We start from the raw sequence: 20,728 nt of genomic DNA, 5'->3' as shown, positions 1-20,728 counted from the left end.
ATAGGCTTAAATTAAGAATCGTCTGTGTTATGAAACAAAAGCTTTTCCCAGCAAAACATGAGGTTTCTTGGAAGTGGAGAATCTAGTGTGAAATCTGCTGTGAAATGGTGATGCATCACCCACAGATGTTTTCAACAACTTGACAGTAAAGCATTTGATCATTTAAACGTTTAATACAACATAAAGCTTCCTTCTTTTTCAGTTCTTTTTGCACAGCAGTTTGACGTACACTATGTTATTACATAGCTATATCATTCGTTTAAAACTGCTCATTTTTAGATGGTGGTGCCATCTTTTGAATGGAAACTGTACATTAAATTGCATCCGGACAACTGCCCCTCCAATCTTTTATCAAAGATCGAGACTGGTCGAGTTACTAAACTAGTCAAATTCACAGATGACACCAAAAACGAGAGGATTGAAAAAAAATATGGGAGAAGCTGCCAAGAAAATTTAAAAAGTCTTCATGACTGGGTAAATATCTAGTAGATGCACTCATTAAACCTGCAGCTGAATCACCCTGCAACTGACAACCCACTGAATTTCAGCAGGGGTGAGCCTGGAAGGGAGACCTTCTGGGAAAGCTAAGGTCCCTGCTGGAAGAGGTGTTAGTGGGGCCAGTAGGGGGCGCTCACCCTGAGGTCTGTGTGGGTCCTAATGCCCCAGAATAGTGACTGGGACACTATACTGTAAAAATGTGCCCTCCTTTGGATGAGATGTAAAACCGAGGTCCTGACTCTCTGTGGTCATTAAAAATCCCACTTGAAAAGAGCAGGGGTGTTACCCCGCGGTCCTGGCCAAATTTCCCATTGGCCCTTACCAATCATGGCCTCCTAATAATCCCCATCTCTGAACTGGCTCTGCTCTCCTCCCCACTGAGAGCTGATGTGTGGTGAGCGGACTGGTGGGGCTGCACACTGGTGGTGGTGGAGGGGAGTCCCCATTACCTGTAAAGCACTTTGAGTGGAGTGTCCAGAAAAGCGCTATATAACTGTAAGCAATTATTATTATTTAGAATACTGCGGACAGGGGGCACTTACACAAAGAGTTGTGGGACTATGGAGCAGGCTCCTCGGACAAGATCCCTGGCTCAATCACACAAACGAGCTCGATGGGTTGGATGGCCTCACAGTTGTAACTTTCCTGACGTTCATACATACTTGACAGTTCAGCGTTCTTTACTCTTTGGAACAAAAGGAGGTTAAATACACACTGGAAAGTAGAAAGAAGGACACAGGTTTCGGCTGTGGAGCCTCTTCTCTCTTTTCTCTTCAGTGTGGAATTAATCCCCCCTTGCTCCTTCCCAGTGGAAAATCCTGTTGGCTCCAGTACACATTAGCAACTGGTTTCTTATAATTGTTGCTGGTGTTTGTTGGTATGAACTGGTTTAAACTTCTCACCTGTTAACTAAGAAGGCGATCGCGTTCCCACTGTTAAAGGTGAGCCGGTTTCTACCTGGTTTGATACTTTCTGAGCTGGAAGGTACCCGTCGCCAGCTGGTACCAGCTGAGCCTTTTTCTACTGGAATGTTCTCCGGGAGACACAGGTCCTCACTTCTCTCATTGGCACAATGTAGACCAGTGGGCTAACTAGAATATTATTATCAAATAAAGATGTATTATTACAGATTTATCTTTCACTTTAAAAGTTAGTTAACATCTGTTGTTCATTACACATTACACATTACACGTTGATTTATTCAATTTTTCCACAATTTTATTCCTCATCTCCCTCTGTTTGCTTTGCACTTAGAACAGCAACAGCAGCACGGTGGTAACGGTTGATCCACCCCTATATTCCCTGACCAATGGAACAGCCCGTTGCCATAGTGGAAGCGGTCCTAGTTACCGTTGTGTTTTTAGAGTTCTCCCAGCATGCCCTGCGAGCGGCCTCTTGAAGATGGTGTCCTGATTCGCAGGTAAGGATAGTTTGTATTTATGTGTCAAAATAGAGTTAATTAGTTGTTTATGAAAAGTAGTTGTAAAGCGGACAAACGCCACACTTCCGAGTAGCTGATGATGGCGGTTTAGTTAAAACATTTAGGTTTTTAAGTCTTATTTAAACACGATTGATTTGAAGTTCGGGAATGCAGCAGCTACTGTTTGTCAGTGTTCTGGTATCGAGAGATATGAACAAAAACATCTACAGATAAATGTTTAGCGATCGGATGGCGGTGTTTTTTTCCCCCCCGTAAAAGTCAATTTATGATCAGCTGGGTCATGGGACGCTGATGCTCAGTAATGCCTTATTCTGCAATACGTCTTGAATAATGCGGGTACATTTATCGCTTATAGAATATGAGCTGAGCCGTGGTACCCATCTGGAGACCACACGTTCCTATCTTTCTACACTCTGTTAAAGATGTGTGGTTTAACTCTTGAGTTGTTGTAGTCTTCATCAGCGCCGTCTATTCGTACCTACGGCAGCGGTAGATCGAGGAGTGCACTGTAGGCTCCCACTGCTGTGTTTGAACAGATCTGTGAGGGATGCTGCTTGTTTGCTTCAGCCTCCGATGAAGAGAAGGAAATTCATCCTGTCACGATCAGAATGGAGAAAGAGCAGCGCAACAGCGTCGTGATCAACGCCTCCAAAAGAGAGGTCTTCACGGCTAGCAACGGCTTCAAGTCACTGCAGAAGAAGCTGAGAGCCCAGTGGAAGATCCAGAGGTACAGCACGTTAAGCAGAGCAGATAACTAATGAGCGTTATTGTTTCTTACTTCCTGTTAGTGTCCCAGATATGAAATCTGCTTTGCATGCAGGTAAAAGATACAATACAACACATTTAACACAAGATGAACTCATTGACAAATAAGAGCCATACATGTATGATGAGAAAGAAAGATGTAAATAAAGTAAAATGTGTAATGACTAGTCCAAGATTAAGCAGGTTAAGAGCCTTGTGCATAAAAGATAACTTAATTCTAAATTGAATCTAGGTATTTAAAATCAATGCTCAGATGATTATATTGGCTTTCTGCAACGTTTGTTTGACATAGATGTCTGAAAGCTGTAGCTGTTGTGCACCAATAATTTTGCTGGCTACCTTCACAATCCTGCTCAGTTTTTTATTCTGTGCATTAAGATTATACAATGAAAGATCTATATAATCAAGTCAGTGTTGTGGTACAGGCATTGAAAGAGCCAAATTTTCTTAGGAAGAAACTAAACGTTTCTTAACTCTTTCTAAAGTTTGCTGTTGGGTCTTCTTGCATACGGTACCTAGGTTTTCCTCAGAGGTTAGGTTGAAATCAGCATTTACCGTGCTCCCTCAACAGTTGACACAGCTCTGAATGCTTGTGCCCCCAGCTTTAAAGAAGAGCTCTCCTCGGAGAAACTGGCTGGTGTGAAGCTGTGGATCACAGCAGGACCTCGAGAGAAGTTCACAGCAGCTGAGGTAGAGATGGAGCTTTTTATGTGCAAGACAGGATATTATCTAGTAAAATACACAGGAGACGCAGTTGCATATAATTTAACTTGCAGTGATGCACATTTCTAAATGACTTCACACTCCACAATATGACTGTTAAGAGATAGCCCAGATTGTGCACTACATGTCCTTCTGATCACTCTATTAACTAAGTCATAACTTTGTCTGAATGTTGTCCAGGCTTTTAGGCCTGGAAAAGTTGTTTTAAACTGTTGTGAGATTGGTTCAGCTGTTTTTCATTTTGAATGCCAAAAAGTAGACCTCAGATTTAAATGTGACTTGATTGATCCATTAACTACACTGCAGTGCAGAAGTCTTAGTTTATACTATTCTACACTTATACCTCAGTATTTTTACATCTTTCTGTAAGAATTATGTAAATTTCACACTCTTCTGAAATTTTAACCACTTTAGATAAGTAAATGTGATAGTTTATCTACTATTTCATTAGTGCTTGTGTCATTTACTCTGTGTTGTTGTGATCATGTTTTTGAATCAATGTGAATTAAAGATTAGGGTTCTACTCACAAAAAATGACGTGTATGAATAACAAAGTTATTATAATGTGAAAAAACACTAGTCAAGACTTGGAGTAAAACTCTGATGTTCATAACATACATGTTTGTAGCTAAAGATTGTGTTTGAGATGCCTCAGTCTTGCCCAGCAGTGAAGAGACACAAACCAATTCCTACACAAGTGACATTTCACAGATGGAGAGGAAGGTTGTTGTGGACATGACATGTAGTTGTTTAGGCAAACACATTTTGATGAAAGGTACATCTCAATCTATCTTGAGAAGAAAAACGTGCCGCTGATATTTACATCTGTCTGACCTGAGCAGATGATTCAGCACTTTCCAGAGTGCTGGTGGTTCCTGTCTGCAGAGCTGTGCTTGTGTTCCATCTGCGCTTTCTCTCCTTGTGCAGCTGGAGGTGCTGAAGCGATACTTGGACGGCGGAGGGAATGTCCTGGTCATGCTGGGAGAGGGGGGGGAGCTCAAGTTTGACACCAACATCAATTTCCTGCTGGAGGAGTTTGGAATCATGGTCAACAGTGGTGAGTCTTTAGCCTCTCTCATCCTGTAGGTTTGGTTCCACTGAACGCCTGTGCTACTTTTGCTACCCTACGGGTTATCCAGGCCGTCTTCCATTAAGTGAATAATGCTTAGAGATCAATAAGTGCTTCCGATCCTAATTTTGATACTCACACATTTTTGGTACCCTGTTTACTGACTGTGCTGATCTTACTCTAAGATGTATTACATGGTTCTGTTTCCTTCCCCTTTCAGTCTAGTTGTCCAGCTCTCTGTCCGTTGTTGTAAAATGTTAGCAATGAGTTGCTGAGAGTTGCGATTGTACCTCCTTTAGTAAAAAAGGCTGCTTTGACTCTGATCCTGAGAAAGAATAATATGGCTCATGATATACTCGACAACTACAGACCAGTGTATTCTAATATACCATGTCTGTGCAAAAGTCTCAGTAATAACTGCTCAGCTATTTACCGATGAACTCCTATTAGTCTAGTTTCAGGGTGAAACGCACACACACAGACTGCATGAATGTGTTGTAGCAGTCATATGTTGTAGCCTCTATATCTTCAGAGTATAAAGCAGCAGGTATCTTGATTTTCTTATGTAGGAGTTTCCAGTTTCTGTATTGGGGTCCGTGGGTGATTAGCTGTCAAGAAAAATTGCTTTTTGTATCACTATGACATTCTGATCACCTTTTTTTTTAACTTCCCGGCCAAATTCCTACTAGAACGCAGTAAGTTTGATATTATTCTGGGTATATGAGTGCTGGGAAGATATAAATGCCTAGTCTGCGATCTCCACAGCATGAAAACATTGTATGCCTGGTCTAGGTTTTGCCAGCCCATGTGTGCATTTAATAAATACATTTTACACCACACTTGGAAAGATCTCAATTGTTGCCTCTCTTGAGCTAACTTGAGCTAAGGTAGCAAAGTTTTGGAATTGTTTTTTCATCTTTGTACTAGACGAAGATGTTCCCGCTTACTCAGTGGGACAGAGTTGGGTCTGGCTGGGTGATCTCACTGCAGCTAGAAAGATTTTGGTGGCATAGTGGATTCCTTTAACCACTCTCCTTTCATCGTTGGTCTTACCTTTATGTAATCCCGTCAGGTCCTTTTTAACCATTTTATATTCATTTTACATAAAATGCACATTTAATATTTCTTCAGTTTTTCAATCCTTCAGTTTTCCCACTCTTTTGCATTTCAGTAGGTACAGTAACAGAAGCACAGTCTTAATGGTTGACCCACCCCCATCTTCCTGCCCAGTGGAACAGTCCGTTGCCATGGCGGAAGCGGTCCTATTTTCTTTCCTGGTGCTCCTGCCGTAGAGTAGTGGTGTGCCTGCCAGTGATCTGGGGGGAAATGTTTTGAAAAAATCCTTTTGTCTGTGCTGTATTTATGAATATTTTAAAAATTAAACTGGGTGCAGCAGAAGGATTTGCAAATTAAATGTAATGGTTGTGAGGTAGGGGGATCTTTTAATAGGCATTTCTCTATATATGATCTCTATAATCAGCTAAGCTGCTTTATTATTATTCAAATCTTATCTCCATCTACAGCCCTTTTACAGTTTGTTTTCTACGTGAGTTGAGTAAATTCGTCACCTTTTGCCTGGTTGTCAGAATAAGCTGTCAGAATATTAGTTGTTATAGGAGTTTTTAAAGTCCCAGTGCTCTGATTTGCCTCCCCCTTTGAGGTCCATGTGAAAAATGTTACACTGCTGGCAAAATCTATCTTTGTTTTACTGCATTCTTGAGACCATCCCTTTCTGTAACTCATGCTGGAAAGCTGGTTCTGGGTTTCATGTCATCCAGAATCGATTGCTCTAATGGCCAGTGTGCTAGTGCATTACTACTGAGCAACAGTAAACCTGTGGTCAAGAGATTGCAGTTTTCTGTGTTGCCCAAGGACCAAACTAAAAAGCAAGGTCGATTAATACACTACTAATTCTTATTCTAACCCATGTCTCTCTCTCTTCCTTTCTGACAGATACAGTGATTAGGAACGTGTACTACAAGTATTTTCATCCCAAAGAAGCTCTTGTCTCCAATGGGGTATTAAACAGGTGAATGTTTCAGTTTTATTTATACTGAAGATGAACCTGTGGCTTCAGCGATTTGGACAGATAGCATCAGCAAGAAGGCGGTTAGAATTCTGTTCGATTTGAGCTACTCATGTGTTCACCTTGAGTGGGACGATAGTATTTTCTTTTATGTGAACACATTTGTTTTTTCAGACAAGGAGATGCAAGGCATAAATAAAAGTAGTCATTCCCCACTTTCGACACAGGCATCTCTAAAATCTAATGTACAGGCAAACTTCTGCAATGGTGCCCCCAGGCTACATGCTTCTGGCTCAGGGAGCTCCGTTATTCCAAGCCTCCACTGCCCCCTACTGGCACCACTCGTCCAAGCAGCTATGAAAGTTCCATATAGATATCAAGACTGTCCAGGACCCAGTGACAAGAGCAGAGGCTCTCAACACGGCGTCGCCAGCTTTGTAGCCGATATCGGACCAGCAAGCCGGATCCATTTGTGCCACTATGAGAGGCCCACATTAGTTACCCTCACTTCTCTTTTCAGAAACTAGGAACCCCTGGACTAGAAATGTTCTCTGTGAGGAACATTTAAGTGAAACATTTGATGGTTAAGAATTTAGTGGCTGAATCGTTTATCCCGTTGTCGCAGGACACTGCGTCATTTACAACACTAGAAAGACAAACATATAAGATGATTCCTTTCGTTTTGCGCCTGGTTTTCAAACCGATCATGTCTGGGTATCTAAACGGCCCTGCCCCACAGGGTACTCCACAGTTACACCTTACAGAGCAGAGACGTAGAAAGAAAATGCTTGTGAGGAATTTAGGGTTTTGCTCAATGAGGAGGCTGGAGTTGAGTCTATCTTCTTCCATACTCCCCCCACCCTACCATTCCAAAACTGGGAGACGCAGAAACCCACCAGACACAGGCTGCAGGGGAGACGAAAGAAACCGAAACAGAAGGGTCAGCAGCAGGAGCCTCAGTGCTCTGTGCTCAGCTGGTCTCCGTGCATTGGGTTGTTTTCTTAATAATAGTGATATATTAGTAACTGACTTTGAAATTTGTGCTTTTTTTTTCCCCCCCTCAAGGGAGATCAGTCGTGCCGCTGGCAAAGTGGTGACGGGGATGATTGACGATGAAAGCACGGGGAATAATTCACAGTAAGTGCTCCTTACAGGGATGTCAGCCAATGTGTGGTGTGTCTTTATACTGTTTCTGTCAACAAAAAGGGAAATAACCAGCAGCCGTATCACCCCGCAGCTCACAGCCGGCAGCCCCACTGGAGCTCAGCAGGTGTGAGCCTGGTCAGTACCTGGATGGAGACCTCCTGGGAAAAACTAAGGTTGCTGCTGGAAGAGGTGTTAGTGGGACCAGCAGGGGGCGCTCACCCTGCGGTCTGTGTGGGTCCTAATGCCCCAGTATAGTGACGGGGACACTAGACTGTAAAAAGGCGCCGTCCTTCGGATGAGACGTAAAACCGAGGTCCTGACTCTCTGTGGTCATTCAAAATCCCAGGGCGTCTCTCGAAAAGCGTAGGGGTCTTATCCTGGCCAAATTTCCCCCTGGCCTTTACCAATCATGGCCTCCTAATAATCCCCATCTCTGAACTGGCTTCATCACTCCTCTCCTCTCCACTGTGAGCTGGTGTGTGGGGAGCGTACTGGTGTATTATGCACACAGGTGGTGGAGGAAGGGAGTCCCCATTACCTGTAAAGCGCTTTGAGTGGAGTGTCCAGAAAAGCGCTATGTAAGTGTAAGCAATTATTATTCCTATTATTAAATACACATTTTTCAACATCTTCCAAGAGTCTGGTGTTCTGGAGGGTTAAGGTTTTTATCCTTCTGATTTTTTCAGAAAGTCGGATCAGTTTCCGTACGGGTCTGTTGTGTTCAAGTGTGGTCACCCCCAGCTCTCGGGGTGCCGCTCATTCCCATTGCTGCGGGTCTTGCTGTGTGCCCCTGCAGGGCTCTGACCTTCGTGTACCCCTACGGAGCCACGCTCAGCGTGATGAAGCCAGCGGCGGCCGTGCTGTCGACGGGCTCCGTCTGCTTCCCGCTCAACAGGCCCGTCCTCGCCTTCCACCAGGCCAAGGTGGGCCGCTGCGAGTGTAGGGCCTCGGCTGTCTCTCTGTCCCCGCCTCCCAGTTCGCCTTTCTCCTGTTTTCCGTTCTCCATGCAAACTTAGGGCTGCATCCCTACAGCCCTGGAGACTGAGGGGTCTTCAGGTGCTGATTCCACCCTTACCTGCCCGTTACCCAGCTCGGCTAGTTCTCGATGTCACTGGCCAAAGTTATCACTGATTAAAGAGTTATAAAAACGAATTAAAATTAACTCTCCCTTTCTTAACATTTTGGAGATGTAAACAAATGGCTGAAATCTGGATTGTGACACTGTAGTTTAAAAGAAATTGTTGTTTGCAAGCTGTCCTATCTTTAACTGGGTAGGCGTCCTCTCTCTCAATTTTGCCCTCTTTGTTCCCAATTTAGTTTTCCTTCTGTTCCTTGACTCGTAAGACGTTAAGTTACACGTCGGACGGTTTTGCTCATTTGATTGCTAGTAGTGTTTCATATTTTCCTTCCTAAGTAACACTTAAGTGTCAGTTCTGCTTGTGTCCCTGGGTGCTTTTGTTGCTGCTGATGTTGACTTGAATAGGTGAATAACTTTCAGGATAATGGATGCCTGAATCGCATCCCACAAACCCTTATGTGCTCCGGGCTAATAAGATTTTGTTCCCTTAGTCTGTCCAGCTTGTGTCTGTCTGTTCCTGAACAGAGCACAGTGTCCCAGATCCCTGAACCCTGAATCTTTCTGCCCTAGACCAGGAGTTCTACAACATGTTGAACCTTCTAATTTCTGTGTAAGATGGATTAACCAGTGTAGCTTTTATTCCAAAACTAGCTAAGCAGCTATATTTCAAAAGCGTGATTGATGACATGATTAAGACCAGCCTAACAGTGTCACAGGAAACAAAAACAAGCATGCCTGACGACAATTTAGAAAGAGACAAGCTAGATTTCTTCCTCATTCTCATTATTCTCATCCTGGAAGCTGTAGAAGCCACATACAGTTGTGTTTTCCCCTCAACATAGAGAAAAGCCTGCACGATGTGTGTTCTGCGAGCACATGAAACATGAAGCCGGTGGTTAATTGGTTGCTCTGTTTCCTGGTGTGCTGCAGGAGGCAGGGCGTCTGGCAGTGCTGGGCTCCTGTCACATGTTCAGTGATCAGTACTTGGACAAGGAAGAGAACAGTAAGATCATGGTAAGCCCTTCAGCTCGCCACACACACCCAGATCATTGTTCTAAATGTGGGCGTACCACATCTTCTGGAATTTTCGGAAGACCTAATTCGGTAATATTGTGGGGTAGGACATTGAATACTAGGGGTCCAGATGAATATTTGCAGATGTAGTGTAATTACTGACTGGAATGAATGAAAATACAACTCTCGTCATTCTCGTCAAGGAAAGTCATATTTATTACGTAGAGCTTGTCGGGGGTGTGATGTGAGTTTTCTTGTGTCTGTATCCTGCATTTCAAATGAAATCTTACTGAGGAACAATACCTTTCCAGAAACACGATTGCTTAAGACCCTGTGCTCCCCGTCTCTCTAGGACGTTCTCTTCCAGTGGCTCATGACCGATGAGATTCACTTGAACCAGATTGATGCAGAGGACCCCGAGGTGAGGGGACAGTGTGCGGCTCGGTCCGTTCTGTTTCCGTAGAAACTGTTCGCAAGTCCTGTCCCAGGTTCTGGGGACCCGGGCAGTGATGTGTGTGCCTGCGTGCGTGACCCACAGATCTCCGACTACACCATGCTTCCGGACACGGGCCGGCTGTCCGAGCGTCTGCGCGTGTGTCTCCAGGAGGGGGACGAGAACCCGCGAGATTTCACCTCCCTCTTCAGCACGTCACTCTTCAGGCTGTCCACCAGCGCCCTGCCGCAGGTCATCAAGTCAGTACCTCCAGGAAGGGCAGCGTTGGCGCGGGGAAGCGGGCAGCCCTTTTTGTACCTGCAGTGTTCCGCCAGTGTGAGGGCAGATAATTAGCACGTTTCAGCATTCCCTTTTAAAAGGAACTGATTTGGGAATGTGGAAGGGGCATGGAGTGACATGACAGCTCGTCCTGGGGTTGTACAACTCCGGGATCTTGTGTGCAGTTCCAGTCTTGGGCATCTGTGTGCGTGTGTGGAGTCTGCATGATAAAGTGGTTCTCAACAGATGCACCTCCACCTCTTACAGAAACATGCAGGCGAGGTTTGATGGCCGTTATAAATTCCACTTTTCATCAATTCTTCGTGCAGTGGGGCTCCCATCCTCATTACCCACCCACGAGTCTACTGGTCATAGTTGTTCTTTCCACTAAGGCTTATCCCTATGGGGCTAGACACTATAGCAGCCATATCACCCTGCAACTCACAACTGGCAGCCCACTGAAGCTCAGCAGGTGTGAGCCTGGTCAGTACCTAGATGGGAGACCTCCTGGGAAAAACTAAGGTTGCTGCTGGAAGAGGTGTTAGTGGGGCCAGCAGGGGGCGCTCACCCTGCGGTCCACGTGGGTCCTAATGCCCCAGTATAGTGATGGGGACACTATACTGTAAATAGGTGCCGTCCTGACTCTCTGTGGTCATTAAAAATCCCAGGGCGCTTCTCGAAAAGAGTAGGGGTGTAACCACGGCATCCTGGCCAAATTTCCCATTGGCCCTTACCAATCATGGCCTCCTAATAATCCCCATCTATGAATTGGCTTCATCACTCTGCTCTCCTCCTCACTGATAGCTGGTGTGTGGGGAGCGTTCTGGTGCACTATGGCTGCTGTCACATCATCCAGGTGGGGCTGCACATTGGTGGTGGTGGAGGGGAGTCCCCATTACCTGTAAAGCGCTTTCAGTGGAGTGTCCAGAAAAGCACTATATAAGTGTAAGGAATAATTGTTATTACAGAAAAGAGTTCGATTTCTAGAGTTCGAGGGAAACCGTTTTCTTTTATTCTCTTTCCTGCAGCTCTTACAAACAGGTTAACGTGAAGCATGAGCCACTCCAGTTGATCCAGCCGCAGTTCGAGACGCCTCTGCCCCCGCTGCAGCCGGCCGTGAGTAACGCAGGCACCTGTGCCCTCCTCCGCTCTAGTAAGAAATCCCACGCTGTGCAAGACGGGGCATCTCACTGTGGTTCGTTTTGGGGGGGGGGGGTTTTCTGCTGCTGCCGTTTGTCCAGGTCTTCCCACCAGCTTTCCGCGACCTTCCTCCGCCAGCTCTTGACCTCTTTGACCTGGACGAGACCTTCTCCTCTGAGCGAGTGCGCCTGGCGCAGCTTTCCAACAAGTGTGAGTTCAAACCGTCCCGCACTGCAGGGCCAAGCTGAAAGCAGTCCTTAGCCCCGCTCTCCTCCTGCCAAAACCTAAAATGATCTTCTCGTCGCCAGACACACTCTTGCATTGGAGTGGCGGTGGTCACTGTGAGATCAGCGGCCCAGTGACAGTATGTCCTTGCAGCATCTTGTCTCTCATTTCGCCTTCTTACTCTCCACAGGCACAGATGATGACCTGGAGTTCTACGTTCGCAAGTGTGGTGACATCCTGGGGGTGACCAGCAAACTAAACAAGGAGCAAAGAGATGCTAAGAGCATCCTGGAGCACATCTTCTTCCAGGTCGTGGAGTTTAAGAAGCTCAATCAGGTGAGCGAGGTGTAATCATCTGAAATCGAGTGAGGGGCTGATATGGTGATTAGGACTGGGATGCTACATGCCTTAGAAGTGGGGTCTAGGTTAACTTTTTTAACATTCCTCCTGCAACAAGAGGATGGTATACATATTCCAATGCCTTTTGTTAATCTATCGGTGACTTACTGTAGTTATTTAATTACTTATAGCTTACATACATAAGTATGTGTATTAACAGTCATAATATATATATATATGAACAATAGGTTTATTCCATGCTGAAAAGAGAAGAAAGAAAATGCAATGTTTCAGCTGTGGAGCCTTATTCGGGTGTGAATAAGCCACCCGAATAAGGCTCCACAGCTGAAACGTGTTTTCTTTCTTCTCTTTTCAGCAGGAATAGACCTATTACTTGTTTATTTGCAGCCTACACATGCTGACGCAGCTACCCACCTGAATGACCAACATATATATGACTGCTGATATGTTTTCATGAATCCACTTTATTCTGTAGTATCACAATGTGCTAATAGGTTAAAATGATATGGAATGTATATTATGTCTCAAGATAGTTCTGTTTGAAGTGATGAAAGCTACTAAATCAGAAAATTATAATAATCATGTCATTATAATAATCATATAATATACTTCAGCTGTAGTAGCCTGTATAAAAACAGTACAAACCAGAAAGGTAAGGAAAGCCACTTTACAGAATGAAACCTTTTTGAACTGTTAATTTTGCTGTTGGGCTCACTCATTCTTCATTCATGGATTGACATGGTTGTGTGAACCTGCCTATAGGAAAAAAAACACTTCTTTCAGCATCCATGGGATTGGTTACATCTGGCAAATTCTGTTCACCCTTTCCTGTTAAGTTGCGAAATGAAGCTGTAAACATGTTCCAGCATTTCTCCAAATACATTACATTGCTGTTTCCTTTCATGTGGTGTTTGTGTATGTTCACTTTTGATCTATGTTCCTCATCAGAGCCTGGAATGGAATCTAATGGGAAGGCATTACATGTCAAATGTATTTGGAAATTTGGAAGCAAGCCTCAAAGCATATAATTACATGTAACTGGCATTGTCCAAGACAAATCTGGTTTTAAAAATCCACTTCAAATGAGTTTAAACAGTTTACAATACTAGCACCACCAGAGAAATTCATGGATCAGCTAGAATAACTGTCAGTTGACTGTTACTTCGTTGTCCTTGTAAAACAAAATGCGCAAAGCATAGTGATCTTTTACATTTGTATGTGTCAGTACTGTAACTAGATACATTTTAGGGTATTTTGATCAGTTCTTTAATTTTTTGTTGTGCAAATCAACAGGGTTGACTGCTTTAGGAATTGCTGTGCTCTTTATTACAAGTCTGTTGAGAAATGCGTGTTTTTCAAGGGGAATATTAACGCGGATCAACGTCTCTGTCCAAACTAAATTTGACTTTGTCGGCAGGCAGGCTGTATTTTCACTTGTTTTGTTACAGAAGACCTGACCTTGCAGGTTTTGTAAATTAAGTTGCATCCATCTGTGTACAATATACCACGGAGAGGTTTTGATTAGTTTTTAAATGAAATGCATTATTGTGTAGTTTGCATGGACATCTTTTATTGTATTTACTTTTTAATTACATATTTTGATTTATACGAGCAAAATATATTTTGTTTCTAACTGAATAATTAATCACGGTTCCTACTCTTATTACCTTGCCAATGTATTCTATTCTTAAGCATTGTAGCAAAGTTGTTTCAAATCTGAATGATCACTTTGTGGAATCAAAGATCAGAATTTGGGTTTTCAGTAGAGACTTTTCTGTGTCTAAAGATATGTTTCCTCTCACCTCCTAGGAGCACGACATTGACACAACGGAGGCAGGAATTTCTCCATTCTAAGGAAACTGTGTCCCAGCTACATTTGCTCATCTGGGATAATGATTTTCTCCTTTATTTTTACCATTGAAAGGCCTGGAATGGTAGCTATGGAATACTGACTGTGCAACAGTGTTTGCATACATGTACAATTTGTCATGTGGCAATAGCATAAATGATTTTGTATATGCATCAGTAATCACTACCTAGTCCATTTCTCCCAAATGTGTGATTAGCGCACACCACACTAGATCTATAACATTCAGGATTCCTTGTTCAATCTTTATCATTGATCCCAGAAGTTTTTTTTCCCCCCACTAACCAGCTTCAGGGAAGGTACTTTATTGTAATAAGTATGATATGTCCTTTATTAAGCATTTCCTGTTTTTTTTTGTAAAGATTTCTCCTGGGAGAACACCCAAAGAGCAGCAGCTTAGGAGTTTCACACAAATGCTGTTTGACCTCAGTTGTTGTATTTTTAGCACTTGAATCACTTTCCCTCAATACAGAAGTTCATCCATCATTGCAGAAGTGATAAGATGGGGTTAGACTATTCCAGGACTCCTAGACAAGCCACCATTTGCTCCAAATCAACAAGACCTACTTCTAAAAAAAAAAAATGGTTCTTGATCTCAGATTCTATTTCTCATTTTTCTACATAATGCATATTTTTATACATGTTAAAAACAACTTAAGTTTATTTATCTGCATTTAAAATCTAAAGTGACCTTCCCTATTAACCTAAAGGTGAAAGACCAAGAGATGTTCATGTTTTGATGTAAAAGGGCAAATTCAAATGTGTAGTTTTTATACTTTAATGTAAAATAAACCTCTCCCCGTGCTCAAGCAGTCAAAGTGAATTCCATTCTTCCAGTCTAAGATGTTGGTTGAAACGGCAGACTTGACAGATTTAAGACCAGAATACAAGAAGCAGTTTCTCTAGTTGCGTTTCAAAAGCCAGTTAGAATACAAACCAGAAATCAGAGCCTTGAGAGGGAGAGTTCCACAGAGCCAGCTCCCCCACAGTCTCCAGAGAGGAAGAATCTCAGCACCATGCATCCCAGTTACACCAAGAATCCTCAAAAATCAAAAGCAGACAGCACACCTTGTATGTACACATTATATGCATCACAATCTATTCATTTTATTAAAGGCTATTTTTTTCCCTACCGTTTTTACTGTTCATTATATCTCAGGAACCCACTCAAGCAAATCCTTTTCTCTACCTTCCAATTACACTCCCCTCGTCCCCCACCACCATTTCCTGCCTTTATCGGCGCTCCTTGTTGGTCAGTTGTCTCCAGCTTGTTAGGGTGTGAGGCATCTGTACCTTCAAAGTTAGGTGATCTATCAGCCCAAGACATTCAACAGTGAATTAAGGCAAAGGGTGTTATAGTTATGCTGGTCAGTTTTAATTACACCTGACCAGGCTAAGGCCTGTATGCACTCTGCTTGTCCTGTTTGCGAGTTCTAAGGATACTTCATTGAACCATCATGTTGCTGAAATACAGGATTTGCTTCTTAAAGGGTGTTGAAGGGGGGAGAAACTGCAGTCCCAATTTGTCCAGATCAGTTATTACATCTCACTAAGTATATTAATGGATGGTAAGCACAAAATCGTGAACTTGGCGAAAGTAATATACAGTTGCCATTTTGTGGCAAAGCCCTGCTCAAGAGTTTCTGGGAATTGGGATGTGAAATGGCCCTTCCTGATCACTAGTACCTGTAAATGACTAATGTACAGGTTGTGCAGCACACATTTTTCCCCACTGCAAAAAAAAAAATGTTCCAACACGATCTCCCCACAGAGTTAAGTAGATTTCAAGACTTGTCAACAAGAGCAAGACTAGGATTTCTAGTCGGTCAAAAGAGACGCATTCTCCCACCAGCTTGTTTACAGTGTAAGAGGGCTGCCTCACACCGCTGGATGTTTTGTTCACGCCTTCCAAGTCATAGACAATGACAGCAATGAGCATACTTGCACTGTAGTTTGAAACAGTCCTCAGCGCCAATTCTTTCCAACTCAAAATATAACAATAGCATTGCAGTTCCCCCTATAAAAGGGGCTTTAATACAAAAGGTGCTGGAGGGGAGTCCACACCTGAACCCTTGTTCTTTTTGAGCTACTGCTTAACCTTTCAGTATTACAAAATAGTTTAGTTCCGATGTTCTGCTCCTTTGATTTGGAGCATGTTCCATGATCTCTTGCTCTATGTTGGAATCCAAGCTGAAAGTAACACCACCCCCCAATTCACACATTCGGGTGTGGTATTTCAGTTCTCTAGTTACATGGCTAATTTTAAACTGGAAGATTGGCCTTTGACGCAACTACTAAAGACAAGGAAAAACCCCTTATTTGAAGTCACTTTTATTTATTTAATGCTTGAAATAAGTTAACTCTATAAACATTTCAAATCTGACAACACTATCCTTCCCCAATACATTCATATCTTCTTACACTTCACAGCCTGAAGTGAAGTATAGTTGATGGGGAGCCCCAAGTGTAAAAGCATCATTTTAAACGGTACTATGGAATCGATAAACAGTGCTCCCCTTCAAGCCCTGCATAGATTTCTGGAACTGGTTAGCCGCTCAGGCCAGGATCTTTGCTCTCTGCACCAGAGGACGTGGTGGAAATGTACCTCTGCCACTGGTCCTCAGTGAAGGGCAGGGCGAGAGAGGGGGCGTGGCCATACCCTAGAGTGGTCGACTCCTTCCAGGACCTCTGGAGATCAGTGCTGAGGTTGGCCTGGTTAGGCAGGCCACCCCAGGGCAAGTTCGAGCCCTCGTGAAAGGAACAGGGGGCCGACTTCAGGGCAGGGCTCCAGGTGGATTCGGCCACGTCCAGCAGGCTGGACTCCAGGGGGGACTGCGGGCTGTCCTGGATGCCTCTGATCAGGGAGATCTCCCAAGGGGGCTGGGCGGCCGGTGGTAGCACAGAGAGGTCGGAGCCCGACAGCTCGGGGGAGCTCTGCAGCGTGGGCTTTTTGGGGTACTGTCCCTCGCAGGGAGTGGAAGACTTGCTGTTCAAGGGAGCGGAGGCGACCCCCGGCTGACGGGCCGCGAGGGAGACGTTCAGGAGCATGGGGGAAGGCGACAGGAGGGCCGGCGAGCGGTTTTGGGGAGCAAGCATCCCAGCATGCCCTTCCACATACTCGACTATGATCTCCGAGCGGGGAGCCAGGCCGGACAGAGCCGAGATGGACAGGCTGTGGTCCTGGATGAACGCCTTCTCCAGGTCTGGGAAGGACCAGCTCTCCTGGCTACAGAGCATGGACAGGTCCGAGGAGCCTGGAGAGGAAAGACAGGCCAATCACTTCTGCCCCAGTGTAATTATCAGCCAGGGATCATGCCGTTTCATCTCCAGCTTTGATCACATGTGCAGCGTTGTGGCAGCCCATCATGAGACAACTTCAGTACCAGTTTACACCCATCAGCCAGTGTGCAACCAAATAAGTTCAAGTTTCAAGTTTGTCATTACACTCATATACATGGTATATGGTATAACAAAATGCTATTTAGCTAGCTCTCGGACATAAGTAGTACAAAGAGGAAAAAAAAAACAATTGTGTAGCAAAAGAAAGACAACAGGCAGTGTGCAAAAAACAAACGATGTGCAAAAATATGCATCAACAAAATAGAATAAAGGGATAAAAGTTATGGGGAGTGAGCTTTTGACATGTATGGTAGAGGTAGATTTTCAATGTGTGTTTGGATTTTTGGTAAGAAAGAAAGAAGGCACTGTGAGGTTCAGATCATAGGTGAGAGAGTGGCTGGGAATTTAACAGTTTGATAGTGCGGGGGTAAAAACCGTCTCCGAGTCTGGTAATCCGGGCCCGAATGCTCCAGTACTGTTTTCCAGATGGTATCAGATCATAAAGTCTGTAGCTGGGGTGTGTGGGGTCTTTGATGATGCTTAGAGCTTTCCTCAAGCACCATCTGTCATAAATGTCCTGGATAGATGGGAGGTTAACCCCAGAGATGGACTGGGCAGTTTTTGCCACCCGCTGTAGGGCTTTGCAGTCAGCAGCACTGCAGTTGCCATACCACACTGTGATGCAGCCTGTCAGTGTGCTTCCTGTAGTGCATCTGTAAAAGTTAGTGAGGATCTGGGGACATATCTTATAACAGCACACATGGAAATGTAGCTTTTCAGAAGCGAGCAATCCACAGTCAAACCCTTCATACATGCACATACACAAAGAAACACCTACTCCTCCACACGAGTTAAAGAGCAACTCATTTGAGAAGAGGACCTGATGCCACTGCTGACGAGTCCATCGCAGCCTCTGTCTGGCCCAAGCTAGTCAGGTGGGATATCTAGGCGTGAGTAGAGGGCCCCTGATAAGTCACCTTGCTCCAAGGCCAGCAGCATGAAACCTCACTGTCCTGTCACCGATGCGGGCATTGCGTCTGCCAACAGTTTCAGCAGCAGTACAGGTGGCAGATCTGAAACTATCTCTCAGATAGACGTGTCGCTCCTGCTCTGGTGTGGTCACTTGAGGGCGACCAGATCTTGGACGGTCATCTGTCCTGCCAGTCTGCTGAAACCTTCTCTGCAGTCGGGACAGTGTAGAAGCTTACTCCATAATGTCTGGCAATGGTGGCACATGACATGCCTGCCTGCAGCATGCCAATGGCCCTCTCCCTTGCTTCTCGTGACATTCAAGGTGTAATGGAAGGCACAGAAAACACCAAGTGTGGCCTTTTTCTTGCCATGACCTAAACTTTGAATTAAGGCCTTTTTAAAAGGTAACCCAATCAGGCTTTACTCCACCTGGACCTCGTTGGGTCAAAGAGCACCTAACGAGCTTTCGTGCGATTGGCAAGTTGCAATCCCTCACCGCACAAACTGTACTGTAGGTCAGAGAGCTTAAAACAAACCGACAATTTGGTTTAAAAAAAAACAAGACGTAATTATAGTATTCTCATTCGAGAAAATGTTGCGGTTAATAATAATAATAATAATTGCTTACACTTATATAGCGCTTTTCTGGACACTCCACTCAAAGCGCTTTACAGGTAATGGGGACTCCCCTCCACCACCACCAATGTGTAGCATCCACCTGGATGATGCGACGGCAGCCATAGTGCGCCAGAACGCTCACCACACATCAGCTATCAGTGGGGAGGAGAGCAGAGTAATGTAGCCAATTCATAGAGGGGGATTATTAGGAGGCCATGATTAGTAAGGGCCAATTGGAAATTTGGCCAGGACACCGGGGTTACACCCCTACTCTTTTCGAGAAGCGCCCTGGGATTTTTAATGACCACAGAGAGTCAGGACCTCGGTTTTACGTCTCATCCGAAGGACGGCGCCTGTTTACAGTATAGTGTCCCCGTCACTATACTGGGGCATTAGGACCCACATGGACCGCAGGGTGAGCGCCCCCCGCTGGCCCCACTAACACCTCTTCCAGCAGCAACCTTAGTTTTTCCCAGGAGGTCTCCCATCCAGGTACTGACCAGGCTCACACCTGCTTAGCTTCAGTGGGTTGCCAGTTGTGAGTTGCAGGGTGATATGGCTGCTGGCTGGTTCCCCCCCCAGTGTATATATACACACACACACCTCTCGAATTAGTATTTAGAGGGCTTTAAAAGTTAGTACCAAACTTTGTCTCGCGTACTAGACGGTTAGAATTTTTGCACCGAAACTTGCTTCGGCCTCAGAGTGTAAAGTAACGTCTTTTAATGTCCTTAATGTAACTCCCACCGCACGCATGAGAAGGATCAATCGGACGAAAGCGAAGAGAACGAGGCAGCCTTAGGAAGGTACCCACCGGACATAGTTCGGCACAAAATGGACCTTGGCTTGCAAAGATTAAAATCAAAACCGATTAGCCTGAATTTCTTGTAAAGGAGTTATTGAGCTTTTCGAAAGGGTTGCCTACCAGCCCGGTGAAGCTCATCTTCCATGGTCTCTCCTTAATCACATGAGCCAGCAGGTGAGTTTCGGCTTGTTTTATATCGTCCGCTCTCCTATTTATATTCGATCCGTAATTAGCGTCATTTGCGGGGGGGATGTGTTTAAAAACTGACAACAAGAGGCGCGTTTGTTTTTGCACAAACGATTGGGGGGGGAGTCTGGAAAAGTCACGCAGCCATTTTGTCGAAGCTGATACGCTGATTTCTCTCAAGAAACGGCTGGACGACCTTCTCCGGATCAATTAACTGTTAACAAACCAGTTAGCTGGGCTAAAGGACCCCCCGTCTTTGGCAACCGTCAACCACTAACGTGAAAACTCAATGAGAACTTTACAGTTCTTTTTCTCCGGATTACAGGCCACGCTATTACTTTTATAAACAATGAACTCCTGGTTAAGTGTGTAGTGTGGGTCAGTGATCATGTGCGCCGTGCCGTGCGTGTGGGGTCGGCAGGCCCGGAGCTCAGAGCAGGCGGGCAGGTTCGACCCTCCCGGACAGCACCGAGCTGATCGTCAAGGTGCAGTTATTCTAAGCCGTCTACATGAATACATGGTACCAGTCGCTCGAGCGAGGTTGTACGTGTGATGGGAATCGTGTGCTACCACGGGATAGTAAAATATTTTTTTTTGGGGGGGCGAACTGTAGTTGATTGTGCGAGGATAAAATAAACTTCCAGTGTCAAAGAAATGTGTGCTAAGCTTGTATCTGGTATGTAGAAATCGCATCAAAATGAAACCTCGCTTTTCCCCCCTGTCCACTTACAGTATTGCACAGGG

General features: G+C 44.7%; 2 protein-coding genes across 4 annotated transcripts; one reads left to right on the top strand and one right to left on the bottom strand.

Moving 5' to 3' along the window:
- The first annotated feature begins 1,779 nt into the window (after positions 1-1,779).
- Positions 1,780-15,196, top strand: ift52 (intraflagellar transport 52 homolog (Chlamydomonas)). Of its 2 annotated transcripts, none has more exons than XM_088608360.1 (14): positions 1,780-1,918; positions 2,476-2,666; positions 3,307-3,394; positions 4,355-4,484; positions 6,450-6,525; positions 7,588-7,659; positions 8,465-8,591; positions 9,677-9,760; positions 10,113-10,181; positions 10,299-10,453; positions 11,501-11,588; positions 11,714-11,822; positions 12,028-12,173; positions 14,007-15,196. In XM_088608360.1, exons 2-14 carry the CDS (start codon positions 2,548-2,550, stop codon positions 14,049-14,051), a joined length of 1,308 nt encoding a protein of 435 aa, XP_088464486.1. In that variant the 5' UTR covers positions 1,780-1,918; positions 2,476-2,547; the 3' UTR covers positions 14,052-15,196. The 2 variants fall into 2 exon arrangements, with proteins under 2 accessions (XP_088464486.1, XP_088464485.1); XM_088608359.1 differs by having other exon boundaries at positions 1,798-1,918; positions 2,507-2,666.
- Positions 15,197-16,379: 1,183 nt separating this feature from the next.
- LOC148648023 (uncharacterized) lies at positions 16,380-20,064 on the bottom strand. Of its 2 annotated transcripts, none has more exons than XM_088607684.1 (2): positions 19,919-20,064; positions 16,380-17,318 (listed from the first exon to the last, which is right to left on the bottom strand). In XM_088607684.1, exons 1-2 carry the CDS (start codon positions 19,941-19,943, stop codon positions 16,612-16,614), a joined length of 732 nt encoding a protein of 243 aa, XP_088463810.1. In that variant the 5' UTR covers positions 19,944-20,064; the 3' UTR covers positions 16,380-16,611. The 2 variants fall into 2 exon arrangements, with proteins under 2 accessions (XP_088463810.1, XP_088463811.1); XM_088607685.1 differs by having other exon boundaries at positions 19,808-19,931.
- Between the last annotated feature and the right edge of the window lie 664 nt (positions 20,065-20,728).

This window comes from Lepisosteus platostomus, chromosome 15 (genome assembly GCF_059453375.1).
Source record: "Lepisosteus platostomus isolate fLepPlt1 chromosome 15, fLepPlt1.hap1, whole genome shotgun sequence".
NCBI classification, from domain to species: Eukaryota; Metazoa; Chordata; class Actinopteri; order Semionotiformes; family Lepisosteidae; genus Lepisosteus; species Lepisosteus platostomus.
This window is presented reverse-complemented; position numbering and strand designations above follow the sequence as displayed.